This window comes from Dromiciops gliroides, chromosome 2, assembly GCF_019393635.1.
Source record: "Dromiciops gliroides isolate mDroGli1 chromosome 2, mDroGli1.pri, whole genome shotgun sequence".
Classification (NCBI taxonomy): Eukaryota; Metazoa; Chordata; class Mammalia; order Microbiotheria; family Microbiotheriidae; genus Dromiciops; species Dromiciops gliroides.
Genome location: NC_057862.1, coordinates 491,699,737 through 491,716,248, shown reverse-complemented (window position 1 = coordinate 491,716,248; position 16,512 = coordinate 491,699,737). Strand labels below are relative to the sequence as shown.

General features: G+C 39.3%; 1 protein-coding gene across 4 annotated transcripts in view; it reads left to right on the top strand.

Moving 5' to 3' along the window:
- The window catches only part of ASAP2 (ArfGAP with SH3 domain, ankyrin repeat and PH domain 2), a 290,308-nt gene that overhangs the window by 255,642 nt on the left and 18,154 nt on the right, over positions 1–16,512 (top strand). For 2 of the 4 annotated variants that reach the window (XM_043983860.1, XM_043983858.1), the window contains 4 exons: positions 901–1,014; positions 2,719–2,956; positions 7,567–7,728; positions 9,793–9,967. In XM_043983860.1, the coding sequence (XP_043839795.1) occupies positions 901–1,014; positions 2,719–2,956; positions 7,567–7,728; positions 9,793–9,967 (689 nt within the window). The remainder of the gene's footprint in view (positions 1–900; positions 1,015–2,718; positions 2,957–7,566; positions 7,729–9,792; positions 9,968–16,512) is intronic. The other 2 variants (XM_043983863.1, XM_043983859.1) reach the window with 1 other exon arrangement.

Below are 16,512 nucleotides of genomic sequence, written 5' to 3'. Positions count from 1 at the left end.
GTCTTCCTAAGTCCAGGCCTGGCACTCTATTCACTGTGCCGCCTAGCTTCACATGAGTGTACCTGTCCTCCCTCCTCCCTGCCATCATTTGCCATTATCCTTTTTTTCTTCTCTGCCAATCTGATGAGCATGAAGTGGTAGCTCAGACTTGTTTTAATTTGTGTCTCTATTATTAGTAGTAATTTGAAACATTTTTTAAAATATGGTTGTTGTTCAGGGGGCAGCTTAGGTGGCTCAGTGGATAAAGCACTGGCTCTGGATTCAGGAGGACCTGAGTTCAAATCTGGCCTCAGACATGTGACACTTACTAGCTGTGTGACCTTGGGCAAGTCACTTAACCCTCATTGCCCCGTAAAAAAAAAATTTTTTTAATAATTAAAATATATATATAATATGGTTGTTCAGGACTAATGCAAAAATGTGTTTAATGTGATTGTACATGTATAACCTATATCAGATTGCTTGCTTGCTGCCTTGGGAAAGAGGGAGGGAGAAAGATTTGGAATTAGAAATCTTATAAAAACAAATGCTGAAAACTACCTCTACAAGTAACTGGAAAATAATAAAATACTTTTATGATTTACAAACAAAAAATATGGTTGTTAAAAATTCCCATTTGTATATTTGGACTATTTAGTTATTGGAGAAAGGCATTACTCTCAAAAGCTAGAACTGAACTTGACACAGTCTTCTCTGCAGAGGACAGATTTTGTTTTTGAAGGGAGGGAGATTTTTTTTTTTAATCTTTGTTTCAAGACAAATGTATGGATTCAGGATTGGGAGAGGGTCCCTTGGGTGAACATAAAGGTTAAGTTTGTTTCTGATAACCTTAAAAATGCCCATTCCCTAGTTCTCCATGCAGAAGCAATGGTGATTAACCCCCATCCTTATTTTTCCTAGCTCACTCAAGCATTATCTGGGAGGTTTAATTCTCATGTTCATGTGGAATATGAATGGCGATTGCTTCATGAAGATCTAGATGAAAGCGATGATGACGTGGATGAAAAATTGCAGGTTTGTGTTGGGTGATAAGTGCCAAATTGTATAATCCTGAAAAGCTTTTGATCCACTTCATTCCGAGAGATGTGGATCCTACTCTATAATTATAGGAGGCTGATGTTGTGCAGTAAGGAAAATAGAATTTGCTTTTTGTTTTCTCCGAAGCCAGGAGATTTGAGGTTCTTCCCTACATGTCCTCTCTCCTCCCCACCCCCTATTTAATTTTAACTGTAGTTAATCCTTTAATCATATTCAGCTGCTAACCTTACAATGTATGGGAAGGTGTTTGGTGTGTTCCTTCTTTATCTAGTGGCAATAATGGCCACCTCAAGAGTTATTTAGAATCATGAACATTTAATGCTAGAGCTGAAAGGAATCCTAGAAATCATCCAGTCTAACCCCCTGCCCTCGTTTTGTTCATGAAGGAACTCTGTGGATCAGCTGTGTGACATGACACGAGAAAGCCAAGGTATTCGCCAGGTAGAATAAAAAAGGTTCAGTGTTGAGGACTTAAGAAGAGCTTAGTTCCACTCTGTTTGATTCAGGTGCCACGTCTGGAGGATTGTGTTGAATTCAGGTTCTTCATTTTAGGGGAAACTTTAATAAGTTGGAGAGCATCCCAAAAGAGGCCAGATGAGAGGATAGAGTGCCTTGAGGCCATGAGAAATGAAACTTGGTTGAGAAAACTGAACATGTTTAGCCTAGAAGAGAGAGTAGTTTCAAGGACATAATAGCCCTGTTTGAAAGGTTGTCCCATAGAGACAGAGTTACATTTATTCTTCTTGACCCCAGACCAGAGAACCAGAAACAGTGGATAGAATTTTTGAAGAGAAAATTTAGGCTTGATATGAGAGAAAACTTCCTAACAATTATAGCTATTCTAACGTGTAATGGGTCACTTTAGGAGATAGTGAGTTCCCCCTCACTTTGCTTGAAGAGAGGTACTCTAGCAAAGGCTAGAGGTGCCATAGAGGGGGCTCATGTTGAGGTATGATTAGGTATCCCTTTAAACTCCTCCTAACACTGAGGTTCTGTGTGATGAGGGAGGTACCAAGTGCTCTTTGAGGAAAGGGATCTCACACCTGGAAGATCTAGAATTTGAACTCAGCTCTCAAGCCCCTGTTCCATTGTTACCTTCACTTCACCCTGCCTGGATAACTCCCAATCTAATTATAGTAGCCACTCCCCATTTTTTGAGACATAAGGAGAGAGTCCATGTGCCTTGCATTAATGTGTATACCAATTTCAAAGTTGGGGAATGGGAAAGAAACTTATTACAGTATTCTTACCTTGGAAAGCACAGGCTTTTGGCATTGTCTTCATTTCATTTTACTAACATTTATTAAGCAGTTGCTTACAACTAAGGAAAATGAGTCCCAGAAAGGGAAGTGTCTTGTTCAAGGTCACAAGTTAAATAGTAGGAAGTCAGAATTCAAATCCACCACTCTACACATTGCTTTGCTAGAGAGGAATAGCATGAGTAAATCACTGGAGAGGGGGGAATGTTTTACTTAATGTTCCACAAACATTCTGGTGACTTTTTTGGAGAGGAGAATTGGGAGATAGCAACCATAGTGGAATTGAAGTTATGTCTATATTCAAGCTGATGTGTTGTAGGTGAATTCTGCCCCTTGCCCCCACCCTGCCAAGATAAGAAGTAATAAAAAGGGAATATTAAATATCACCAATGTGGACACCTCTGTTTTGGGGTTCCTTTAGCAGCCCAGCCCCAATCGACGAGAGGACAGGCCCGTCAGTTTTTATCAACTGGGTTCCAGCCAGCACCAGTCGAATGCCGCATCTTTGGCTAGAGATGCTGCTAACATCGCTAAAGACAAACAGAGAGGCTTTATGCCTAGCATTCTGCAAAACGAGACCTACGGAACCATCCTCAGCAGCAGCCCCCCACCTTCACAGTCCACCGCACCCCCACTACCTCCCCGGAATATTGGCAAAGGTACTAAGCTGGAAAATAGAAAAATATATGGGGAGAAGCGGGTACAAAAGGATGAATGTTTTGCTTTTGATGTTGTTTTGTGGTTGATGACAAACAAATATCAGAACATTGTTTTTCTGGTTTATTTGAACTGTTTTACAATAGTAACGATCACTTGGATTTATGTAGTTTCCTATGATTACAAAATGCTTGGCGCACATTATCTCATTTGGTCCTTCCTCAGTCAGGTAGGTAACAAAAATACTATTGCCCACCATTTTACAGAGGAAACTGAGACTCTCAGAGAGGTTAAGTGACTTCACTTAGATCATGCAGCCACTGAATTCCAGAGTCCAGAGTTTGAACCCAAGTTGTCTCTTAAGTCCAGTGTTTTTTTCACTACATTCTGCTGTTTCATTTTGTCAAAGTGTGGTTTCATTGAGCAAAAGGGTTGCACATTTATGATTAGGGTAGAACAGTGAAGGTAGTAACCTTTGGCATTCATACTAATATAGCATCTGACATGGGCAGTTGATGACACATTTATCAAGATACAAAAAGATAATAGATACACTCCTGGTGTCTTTGTTTTCCTCCTCCCTTTCTCCCTCCCTTTTCCTTCCTTCCTCCCTTTTTTCTTTCTTCCCTCCCTCATGTCTTTCTTCCTTCACATTGCTTGGGGTTTTTTTCCTTTTCATTCTTTCCTTCCTCTTCTCTATACCTGCCTATAGCATCCAGATATATTTTCTAGTAGCATGGACATCTCTGATAAACCCTCAAGCTTAAAATATTGTTGGCTCTGGAAGCCAGGAAGAACAGACAGAATTTAGAACAAGACAGAAGGGCCTGTCTTCATAGGGAAGTGTTAAGGGTCCATATTAGGCTTTGATGGCAGGCTTAGTTGTGTTGCCAATTTCTGGCAAATCCAACTTTGAGAACCAGTGACTTGGCTGGAAGTACTCAAGAAGTATTCTGCTGGGTACAGAGTCTTTTGTGAGAAGGCCAAGAGGAGTTAGAAGACCCTTATAGCACATGAGAACTAAGAAAAAAGACCGTGAAATTGAGAGCTTGAAGGGGATCTTAAAGATAGCCTAGTATAACCATGCCATTTGACATACAGAGAAAGTTGAGAGCCAAGGGGAGCAGATAACATAGTCAGTCATATAGGTCATACACAGCAAAGCTGTAAATCAGACTTGGGTACAGTGGCTCTGTATTGGCTCTGTATTCCTGTAGACCATGCTGCCCCCGAGTCCAGCTGGGATCCCCCATAAGCTACTGATGTCAATGGAATCTTTGAAATCATCATTACTGTAACAACAGCACATTTATATAGTGCTTCAATGTTCTTAACCACTCTAAAACAAAAATAAATGATATGTATTTATGGAGATCTTGCCATCAGAAATATGGTAAGTGGGTTAGGTGGAAAGTGAATCTTTGCAGATGTGATGAATGTGGCAGTTTGTAATTACATTTGATGTTAATCCTTAAGTGTGGAGTATCTACTTTCAGCCTAGCATTCTCTTAGTCACGATATGAAGGAAATAAACAGTATGTTATCTATTTGCTGCTTCTACCTCAGGGGTAATCTTTTTTATTTTATCAAGGAGCTAATTGGGAGTGGATAGGAGGGCTGGACCAGGAGTCAGACAGATTCATCTTCCCAAGTTCAGATCTGGTCTTAGACACTTACTGGCTGTGGGACCTTGGGCAAGCAACTTCACCCTGGTTGCCTCAGTTTCTTCATCTATAAAAAGAGCTAGAGAAGGAAATGGCAAACCACTCCAGTCTCTTTGCCAAGAAAACCCCAAATGGGGTCAGAAAATCACTTGACAACAACAAGAAGGCTGGACCTGAAGTCAGGGAGATCTGAATTTAAATCCAGCTTCAGACACTTGCTAGCTGTATGACCCTGGGTATATCACTTAACCTCTGTCTGCTTCAGTTTCCTCATCTGTAAAAAGGGATAATAATAGCATTTACCTCCCAGGGTTGTTGTGAGGATATTTGTAAAGCTCTCTGTAAAGCTTAAAGCATTGTAAAAGTGCTATTGTTATTGTTAATATTACTGTTATTATATTATTTTTGTGTCAGGTACCCTGCCCCTTTGATAGTTTGATGAAGTCTATGGACCTCTTTTCAGAATAAAATTTTAAATGCACAAAATAAAATATATAGAATTGGACTACAAGGAAAACAAATCATGTTGAAATATCAAAAAAAAAATTTGTAAAACAGGTTCATGAGCCCCCATATCAAGAACTTTTGATCTAGCTCATCCTCTCAATAATGAGTAACAATGAAAGGACCATATACTAACTCTGTTTTGTACATAAGGATCTTGGACATAACAGAAAATGTTCACCATCAGCAGGTGCTATATCTTTATCAAAGCAGAAAATACCATCACATTTCCTGGGGTCTCAATCAGATTGTTGATGCTCAAAGTATATATAAGAAAGTTCTGAGTGATAAAAGACTGCTGAAAAAAAGGAAAGATTAGCAACCATCCCCATCAAGGTGACAATAGACACTGGATAATTGGGAAAGGGTTGGCACTTGGAAAGGGGAGGAAATGAGGGTCTGGTGATCATACCCAGGAAGTAAAGTGATACAGGTCATAGGGAAGTAGTCCAAGAGAGCTAAGATCTCCAAAAATGCAAAGATAGTCCATAAAATTATCATAGCTGCCCAAAGGGATCTTTGGCTAAAAATATTAACACTACATTGTCTGTTACTCAAATTCTTCCTGGCAGAAATTGATTAATTAATTGCCTCTGCAATATGGTTTATTTTTGTTTGCTCCTAATGACCTTTAGTATGTGCTCTCTAAATCACTCCTCCATTGGATGGCCCTGTACACAAGCTCAACAGCAGGTACAGGACACAAAAACTAGACTCTGGGTCTCTCATCCCCACAGGTATCCCCTGTACCCCAGTGATTGATGGGCCAACTTATTTATGCTCAGCATTCAAAGTCATCTTTGCACTCCTCTATGTGGGTGCTCCCTCTAGTGGTTCATATTCAATCCATCCACACCTTCTCATCTGTAATTCTTGTGTTTCCCCAGTATAAAATTCTCCATATAAAATCCACCCAGCATTCCTCCAGGGCTATAGATTATTATCAGATGAGTTGTGAATGGGGTTCTTCCCTAGGTCAACCCAGATCCCTTCCTCCAGTCCCCTTTTTCAAGCATTTGTTGTATATATTATGTGTTCTTTTCTAAGTCACAAAACTAAAATGACTTGGTCATCCCATCTCATTAGAGATTTCTAATGATGGAGTGTATATTGGTATAAGGAAAGTCAGTCTCCAAGAATAGGAAACAATCTCAAGCTTTTATATTTTACTTGGTGGATTGTATGGGAAGATAATGTCATTAGATCTGTGTATTCTACAGTTGTTATTATTCTCTGTTTGCAGATGAGAAGCTAAGGGAAGTTGAATGACTTGCCCAGTGTTATGCAGCTAGTTAAAAAGAGTCTGCAGTCATATTTAACCACAGGTCTTCTTAACTTCAAGCCCAACCACCTTTCACAGTTTTAATGATCTTTTTTTTTTCTTTGCCCAGTTCCTGAGCAAATATGTTTTGTGGTTACACACACACACACACGTTTTCTCCTATTGCCACCTTTTCTGTCTTTAAAATTAACTAATTTATAATAACAAATAATGTACATTTTATTTTTTGTGCAAATTGATGTTTCATACTCACCACACATTCCCATGGTGTTCATCTGTTATTAAGCCCATAACCTTTCCTAGAACCTCCCCCTGGAGGATGCACACACCTTACCTGAAATTGTTCTACCAGCAAACAGGATGTTAAAAGATGAAAGGATATTGACCTTATATGGCTGTAGGTTTCACACATAAACACGCAAGGAACCCTCTGAAGTTTTCTCCTGATTACATAGCAGGAGGTGATGCTTCTTTCTAGTATGAAATCTTCAAGTGCACTATCATAGTTATCCTTTTCAGTTTCTAGATTCCTAGCTGTATTTTTCAAGTTGTTTGTGTCCTTTGAAGCCCATGGGCTTAGAGCACCATGCTAAAAATGCCTAGCTCCATGCTGTGCATACTTAGGTACTTGATTATAAATGTCATTTGAAGAATGAATTGAATGAATCTTTAATCTCTACCCTGTGTTGTTCCCTCCCACTTCCATTCGAGGAAGTCATTCTTTGTTCAGAAATAACACAAACTCCAGGTATGAGAAAGACTGTTGGCAATGGCTCGGTTGGGAAGGAGAAAGCTATTTCATGACATGAACCCTGAACTATGGGCTCCTCAGGAGACAAAGTCTGGTGGGTGCCTTTTTCACCTCCAGCCCCCTCTGAGTAGTGCATCCATTTGAGAGATGAAGCCATGAGTATTTAAAACTGTACTGTAAGAACCAAAATATTAGCTCTGCATTTTCCCTGAAGCATCTTTGGTTTCATATTTGTCCCCATGAAGAGGGGAAAAAAAAACTCCCAAGAGGCAGATTTGAACTTGTGTTCTGAAGCATAATGGTTTTTTTACCACTTTCCAAGGCCACAAGCGTTGACGGCACTTTGGCAGAGAGGATCAATAATGTGGTATTTTTTGTTTTGTTTCTGTGTGTGTCCGTGTGTGGGTTTAGTTCAGCCTCCCATCCTGGGCACTGGTGTTCAGACAGCCTCCTCAGCTAACACCTCGTGGAAGACAAATTCTTTAAGTGTGGACAGTGTAAGCAGGCAGCGATCTTCGTCAGATCCGCCAGCTATCCATCCACCGCTGCCCCCTCTTCGAGTGACATCTACGAGTACGTTTTTCATTCTTCCTTCTGTTGCCATTCTACTCAGTAACTCTTCATGGCAGGGGACAGACCTCCTTGAAGGAGGAAAAAGAGGGAAAATAAACTCAGCCAGCAAAAGTGTGATCCATGATTACAAGGGGAGAGATGGGTTTAATCAGTCCTTTGGTGTGTATTAGTTATGTGCCCAGAATCATGCCATTCATTCATTTGTTTATTCAGCAAACACTGATTAGTCACCTACTGTGTGCAGAGCACTGTATAATGCATTGAGGGATTACAGAAGGAGATAAAAAGTTTTGATGAGAAAGGTCTCTGCCTGCCCTCATGGAGCTTATAGTCAAATAGGAAGTAACACACAAAGATAGACACCGTTAATAGGGGGGAAAAAAAGTGCAGAAAGAACCAACTCTCTGAGTGAAAACATTGTTACCAATTCCAGTGATCAAGAATATAAAAAAGTAAGATTTTCTAAAGTCATACTTTCTCCTCCCCAATTACTTTTTTTTCTTACTATTCTCCAACCCCATTTCTTCTCTAGCAATTATTAGGAAAGTCATTTTCCTGACACACATTTTTACTTTCTTCCTTTGTATTTTAAAGCATTTTAGGCTATTTCCTCCCTCTAATTATAATAATGATCCTCAGCCTTCCTTTGGCCAGTTAATGGTTTCAGTGATTAATATAGCATTATTCAGTATATACTACAGCCCTATGGTGCAGTCAATTTGAACAGGCTTACCTGGATGATAGTGTATGGTGTGTTATGTCTCTTCCCATCACCATCCTCTCCTTACCCTAGTAGCCAACATGTGATTGAAACTTCCCACATCCCTATTTCCTGCTGAAATAGGGATGGTAGAATGGTGTTTTCCCTGACATTCTGAATATTGGACTGGAGTTGTTTTCATCTCAAGCTTTGGAATGGCCCATTCAGTAAAATGTGTGAACTTAGTACATCTGTAATTGCTTGTCTGTTATAGAAGAAAGGAATGCCCTGGTACTTTTTGCTAAATTCATTTAGTGAACATCATTTTCATGTTCCTCTATGTTAGAGGGTCTTTGGACACATGTGTACTTACTAAATTAGAATAAGGGGAAAATGTTCATCTTAGAATGAAGTTCAATACCAAGTATCAGGCCCTGGAGCTAGAATGTCACTTTATCCCTCTCCTCAGTGGGCTGGCCATAGCAGAGGCCTTACCTGTAGTGCTTCCATTGGTAGGCCAAGCCTATCTGCTTTTTGTCTTTCACTCTGTAAAATTACTGTCATCAGTTATTTTCCTCACCTTCATGTATCCTGCCTCGTCACCCTGGCAAACTGAAATTTTCTCATCTTCTCTTAGAAGCCTATTTAATGATGAAGAAGCCCCAGGATTTTAAATACTAATAACTGGCACTTGAGTTTTACAAAGCACTTTCTGTGATGCAGAAAATGTGAATATTATCATCCCCATTTAAAAATTAATTGTGCCTTCCACTTACCCAGGTCTCTTGGAAAAGAAATAAAGATGAGAGTCTTTTACATTTAACTAATGCTTATTTTTCTAAAAGCATCTGTTTCATATCTGTGAATATATTTCATTAATGAAAAATGAAGAAAGTGAGACTTGAAAGGTTGGACAGATTTGCCCAAGGTCCCCCATCTAGTCAAGGGCAGAGCCAGGACACCAAGTTGTCCTCTCTTCTACCTTGGGGCTATTTCCACTGGTCCTTGGACTGAAAGCCTAACAATCTCTTGACTTACCGGTGGCTGCTTCTTTCTGGGGAAAAAACAACCAACATGCCACTGGCTGATATAAAGCTTTCTTAGTGTGAACTCTTGAACTGTATTCTCCTTATTGGGTTGAAATGCTTTCTACCCCCCTGTTCCTTCCCCTTTAATGTTCTTTTTTTTAAAACTGCAATAAAATAGTACATGTTTTTCTTCCTTAGGAAATATCTGTTAGGGCAGAAGAAAAAAGGAGGCTCCTCCCTTTCCAGGACACTTTGGAGGTGAGAAGAAGCACAAGTGCTACAGAGATTCTATTCTGATTTCTTGTACTCTTTTGTGTCTTATTTTTTGCCCAATAGATCCCCTGACTGCAACACCACCCCCTCCTGTGGCAAAAACAGCCAGTGTGATTGAGGCCTTGAACCAGCAGCAGTCCAAGCCCCCCCACACAACAACCCTGCAGTCCAAGTCTACCCCCCCACCCCTGCCTCCACAGCCACCTAGTCGAATCATGCAGAAAAAACCAACTCCTGGGTAAGGAATGGTTCTCTCTCAAGTCACAGTTAAAGGTTTCTTAATAGTTGGTTACATTTTCACTTCTTAATGTCAAGGACCTTCCAAAATGTTGATATGTCTTGGTATATTAATAAGCCTCCTTTGAGGTATATTCAGATGAACAAAGGAAATTCTATTGATGGGATGTGGGGTTTTTTGTTTGTTTTTTTGTTGGGTTTTTTTGCGGGGCAATGGGAGTTAAGTGACTTGCCCAGGGTCACACAGCTAGTAAGTGTCAAGTGTCTGAGGCTGGATTTGAACATGGGAACTCCTGAATCCAGGGCCAGTGCTTTATCCACTGCGCCACCTAGCTGCCCCCGGGATGTGTTTTTTAAGGCAATTTCAGCTATTTATTATCTGCATGGTCTTGACCAAGCCACTTAACAATTCTTACCTCAGTTTCCTCATCTGTGAAATAGGGGAATTTGGATTTAATCACCTCTGAGGTCCTTTCAGCTCTAAAACTTGATACCATGATTTTGTAAAAATTGACCCCTAAAATTAAGTTTATATCAATAATAATTGGACTACATGGTCTCTGAAGTACATTCCCACTCATATAGCACTTTATAGTTTGAAAAGAAAAGCAGGGGCAGCAAGGTGGTGCAGTGGATAAAGCACTGGCCCTGGATTCAGGAGTACCTGAGTTCAAATCCGGCCTCAGACACTTGACACTTACTAGCTGTGTGACCCTGGGCAAGTCACTTAACCCCCATTGCCCTGCCCCCCCAAAAAAAAAGAAGAAGAAGAAAAGAAAAGCCACCCAATGAAGTAGGTAAGTCAAGCATAATTATGACCTTTTACAGATCAGAGTAACTTGCCTGAGGTCACACCTCTATGAACTATTGTTACTCAAACTAGAACCCTGGATCTTAAAGCATTCTATGAATGCCAGTTATGCCCTACTGCACTGAAGTAACTTCTGTATTTTTAAGCCTTATCTCCTCAATGCTTTCATTGAAGTATATTTGCTTTTCTTAATGCTGTGGCTGGCATATAGTAAGTGCTTAATAAATGCCTGTTAGTGAGCACCAGAGTCTCTCACTCACTAGATACTTGGTAAAAATTCAGTCAGTGATGAATGGATGGATGGAAAAAGCAAGAGTGGAGCAAAGAATTTGGAGGCAGGACTGGATAAGACAGAATGAAGATGCTAATAGAACCAGTCAACATTATGGGCTTTACGGTAGACTGTGGGTCAGCTGTTAGGAATAGCCTAGCTCAGTTTGGAGAAGCTGATCAACAGAATGTTGGACAAGAGGTGATAGAATTGTTTTTAACCAAAGATTCTCATAAAGATTGACTAAGGAGCCAAGGCATGGGGCAGGTTATGCATTTATTGAGCATGTATACTATACTTTACTCTGGGGAATGTATAAAGTTTAAATTGTGTTCTCTACTTTTATGAAGCACACAGTCTGGTGGGGGGGGTAGGACAGGTAATGGCATAGATAATTATCTGGCCATATTACCAAGTGCATTAGAAAAATGGATTCTAGGTCACATGATGAGCAAGATGACAGACCAGACATTTTCTCTGATCTTTATGACCTCTCAGAGCTCTCTAAAACAGAAAGTGTGCACCAAAGACAAAGCAAGTTCAGCTGTCTGCATGGTCTAGGATACTCAGAATTCAAAAGAAAGTTTAAAAAAAACAAACCCAGGAACTGGTGCTCACTGACCCCAAGTTCATTCAGCACCCCTTTCTGTTCCTTCCATGGTCCTGGTAGCAAGAATACAGCAGCAGAACCAAGGATATAACATAGGCATATATCAAAGCCCACCCCAAAACCCTGATTCCCCTCTTCACTCTTTCTATTTTTGTAAAGACTTTTGCTCAGGCTTTGCTGGGGCCTCAACATCCAGCTTGACCACAGCCCTTTGGAAGCAACAACCTGCAGAGAAAATCATTCCAGAAGTACCAGCACTGCAAAGCTTTGGATTGGCAGGGTCAAGTAAAAAAGAGTTCAGAACTGCTGGCACCAAGCTAAAGAGCTGAGTGAGAGAAGGAATGGGACAGAACACAAAGACACTGGGCACATTGGGGTTGTTACCTGAGGAGAAGAGCACAGCATCTCACTGGGGCCGCTTCTGATCACCCAGAAGTCAGTGGGGCAAATACTACTAGGCCGGTGAACCATGAATTGCCTCGTGTGGGAGAAGGGTGAGACACTGAGTTCCAACCCCCTAGGAAACCGCATTCAGAGGGGAGGGAGTCATGAAGTGAGTGATAAGGAAAGTAAGGATGGAAACAAAGTATTTTAGGAAGAAGAAAGTATATATACGACAAAGAAAACTCAAAGACCATGAATGTAAAGAGGGATATCAACAGGAAAAACATTAACAACAAAAGGAAATATGGTCTCCATATCTAGTAAATTATTTCATGCATCTATGAATAAATACTGCAAAATAAAGGAAAATGATCCAACACTTGATGAGAAAGAGAATCCTGTGGAATTTGAGGAAAACTTGGAAGCACAATTCTGGCTCCTGGGTGTTTTTTAAAAAGAGAAAGGGTGGGGCAGCTAGGTGGTGCAGTGGATAAAGCAACTGGCCCTGGATTCAGGAGGACCTGAGTTCAAATCCAGCCTCAGACCCTTGACACTTATTACCTGTGTGACCCTGGGAAAGTCACTTAACCCTCACTGCCCTGCAAAAAAAAAAGAGAGAGAGAAATGAAAATTAGGAGAGCAGAATTTATATCCTGCACAGAATAGGAAACTATAATCTGTGATAGCAAGCTTCCCAAAGAAACAAAAGAAAGAACAATAGATTGGTAATACAAATACACAGAAATGAATGACAACCTGGAGGAAGAGAAGAAAGAAACAATAAAACTAAAAGAAAATATGCTCACTCTTGCAAGCAAAACATACTGATCTCAAAAACAGTATATGTAAAGACAACCCAAGGAACATAGGACTCCCAGAAGATGACAAGACAGAAACTAAACACTGTAATGAAGGAAATAATAAAAGAGAACTACCCAGAACTTCTGAACATAGAAAATGAAATTCCAGTGGAAAAAATTCACAAATTGCATCCAGGAAAAAAAATCCAAGGCCAAAAACTCCAAGACACATAGTGGTTAAATTTAACAATTCAATTCAAAATATGTTCTGCAAGCCATCAGGAAAAAGACCTTCAAATACAAAGGAAAGGACAGTTCAGATAACAAGACTATTCCACCTCCACTAGAAACAGGAGGGGAGAATTTAGTAATATGTTCCAAAAAGCAATGGAGCTCAGGATGCAGTCCAGGCTGACTTACCCTACAAATCTGAGCTTAACCATGCAGAAGAAAAAATGTATGTTAAATAATAAAGAAGTATTTGAAATACTTTTTTTAAAAACACCAGAACTGAAGCATTTGTTTCTTGAACATCCCAAACAACAGAAATGCAGGAGGAATAACATAAGTGGAATGAGCAGTGGCAGCAACAGCATCAAAGTGACAGCTGAGAGACCAGTAAGAGCCTTCTTTCTAAATGTACACAAAGAGACAGGAGTCAAGACAGAAATCTGATAGAAGTAGATAGGGTGATTATAGATAGAATGTGGTGGCATCCCCCTGCAAGTGAGTCAGTGGTTTATTGTTTGTTAGGTTTTTTGTGGGACTACAGTAAAGCATGGGAGAGTACATAAAAGTGGGGAGATGAGCACAAAAGATATGGAGGAGATGGTGATGCAACAGTGTCTAATCGAGGGCTACAAGTAAAGAAAGGGTGACCTCTCTGGTCTCGGAAAGAGATGTTCCTGCAGGGTAGTGGGTAAGTAGGAGGAGGGAAAGCTTGAAAAAGGAGGAGGGAAAAAAGGAAGCCTTACTTTGGAAACAGGAAAGGGTTCCTGTGATGAATACTTCTATGGGTGAAGAGAGACAGTCGGTGAAGATGGATGAATACTTTATACTGGATGAGTCAAAAGGGATTTGGTACTGGAAAAGCCTACTTGTCCTGGAAAAAGGGGAATTGGGATCTGTAGGGGCAATTGGCATTGTTCTGGGAGATACAATGGAAAAAGGGAATTGGTGGGGTAATCTCTACAAGGCAGAGGCAGAAAGTGCCTAGAGAAGAAAGCCTAGAAATGGATACCTCTGAAGCTTTGATTATATGAAAAATACAAAGAAAAGACAGAAACCAGTTATGGAGGGTTATGAATTAGAGAATGAGAGTTTAGAGTAAACAGAAAGAAAAGATGAATAATTAAAAGAAAGAAATTCTTTTCAGAAAGGGGCACAGAAAAAGAAATTTAAAAATCTAATGAATTGGACTTGATGAAAGGGAGAAGAGCAAGAGGGAATCTACTTGATTAAAGAAAAAAAGTAGAAGAAATACATAACCAGATAAAAGAGGGAAAGGGGGAAAAAGTAATAAAAAAACCCTAAAGGGAAAGGGACAACAAATGAGAAGAGGGCATCAGGATTTAGGGAACAAAAGCCAGTGGGAACAAGCCCACCTTAAAAGATTAAAGTAGGGGCAGCTAGGTGGTGCAGTGGATAAAGCATTGGCTCTGGATTCAGGAGTACCTGAGTTCAAATCTGGCCTCAGACACTTGACACTTACTAGCTGTGTGACCCTGGGCAAGTCACTTAACCCCCATTGCCTCACTTAAAAAAAAAAATTTTTTTTTTAAAAGTGAATGGATTAAGCATTCCAATAAAACAAACAAAATGACAGATTGGATAAGAAATTAAAACCCTATAATTTGTCTCTTTTGAAAGACACATAAAACAAAAGCATATACAAAGTAAAATTGAAGAGATATAAAGGAAACATCTGAGCTACAAGAAGGCATAGACAGTATGTGACAGGAGACTATATTATCTGTTGTAGATAAGACTAACTGAAAGATAAAAAGGAAAATATGGAACTGAGCAAATTTGTGGAGAAACTAGAGTTAAAATACTTATATGGTATCTTTTAAATGGGACAACAAAAGAAAATACATATTTCTCTGCTCTACATGGAACTTTTACAAAAATTGAACATATACTAAGGAAGCAAAAAAATAGTTAATAAATCCTTTTTGTAGCATAATGCAATAAAAGTAAAAATTGGTTCAGGGACCACAAACAAAAGTTGCAGACCGAAATGGAGACTTAGCAGTGAAATCTTAAATAATGAGTGGACCAAAGAACAAATCATAGAAATAATTAATGACTACCTAATAGAAAATTGTCATGATGAAACAGCATATCAGCATTTCTGGGACAAAACTAAAACAGTCAGTCCTCTGGGGGAAAATCATATCCATTTAATCATACATTAAGAAAGAAAAGATTAATGAACCAAATAGGCATTTTTTAAAGAAAAAAACAACAACAAATAAACTAAAATATGAGCAGAAGAGGACATATTATAAACAAGAGGGGAAATAAATTAGAAACAAAAATCCCACAGAAATGACAAATAAAATCTAGCCTCAGACACTTGACACTTACTAGCTGTGTGACCCTAGGCAAGTCACTTAACCCCGATTGCTTCAACCCCCCCCCAAAAAAAAAAAGAAATGACAAATAAAACAAAGCTGGTTCTTTGAAAATATTAATAAAATTGACAAACCCTTAGCTAATCTGAATAAAAAGAAAAGAGCAGAAAATTAAATCAATAAAATGGCAGATGAACAGGGTTAAATCACAGTAAATCCAGAAGTAAAAGAATAACCAGAATATATACAGCTAGGTCCAAACAAAATTGAGAACACAAAAAGAAATAGAGGAATACCTTCAAAAATATAAACTAACCCAATCTATCAGAAGACCAGATAGAAATCTTAATCCAGTCTCAGAAAAGGAAATAGATATAGCTGTAAAGGAACTACCAAAGGGGATTTGGGTGTGGGAGGGGAGGCAGGGAAGAAGGACCCTGGTCCTGATGGATTCCACAATAATTCTGTCATACTTTTGAAGAAGAGTTAATACTAATATTTCACAAATTATTCTCAAAAACTGAGAAAGAACCCTACCTGAATCATTTTGTGAAACATATGGTCTTTTTTTTTTTTGCAGGGTAATGAGGGTTAAGTGACTTGCCCAGGGTCACACAGCTAGTAAATGTCAAGTGTCTGAGGCCAGATTTGAACTCAGGTCCTCCTGAATTCAGGGCTGGTGCTTTATCCACTGCACCACCTAGCTGCCCCCTGAAACATATAGTCTTAATACTGAAACAAAGTAAAGATAAAACACACAAAGAAAACTATAGGCCAATTTCATTAATGAACATTGACTCAAAAATTTTTTCAAAATCCTATCAGACAGACTACCACAATTTATTTTTTAAATATCATTCATTATGATCAAGTGAGATTTGTATGTGGGATTGTAAGGGTGGTTCAACATTAACAACATAATTAATCATTTTAAAAACCAAAACATCTTAATCATCTCAATAGATGCAGAAAAGGCCTTTGATGATGCTTTTTAATTCTAAAAACCCTACAAATTAATGGCATTCAGGGACCTTTTTTAAAATCATTTTTAAAATCTATCTAAAATCAAAAGCTACTGTCTTATGCAATTGGGG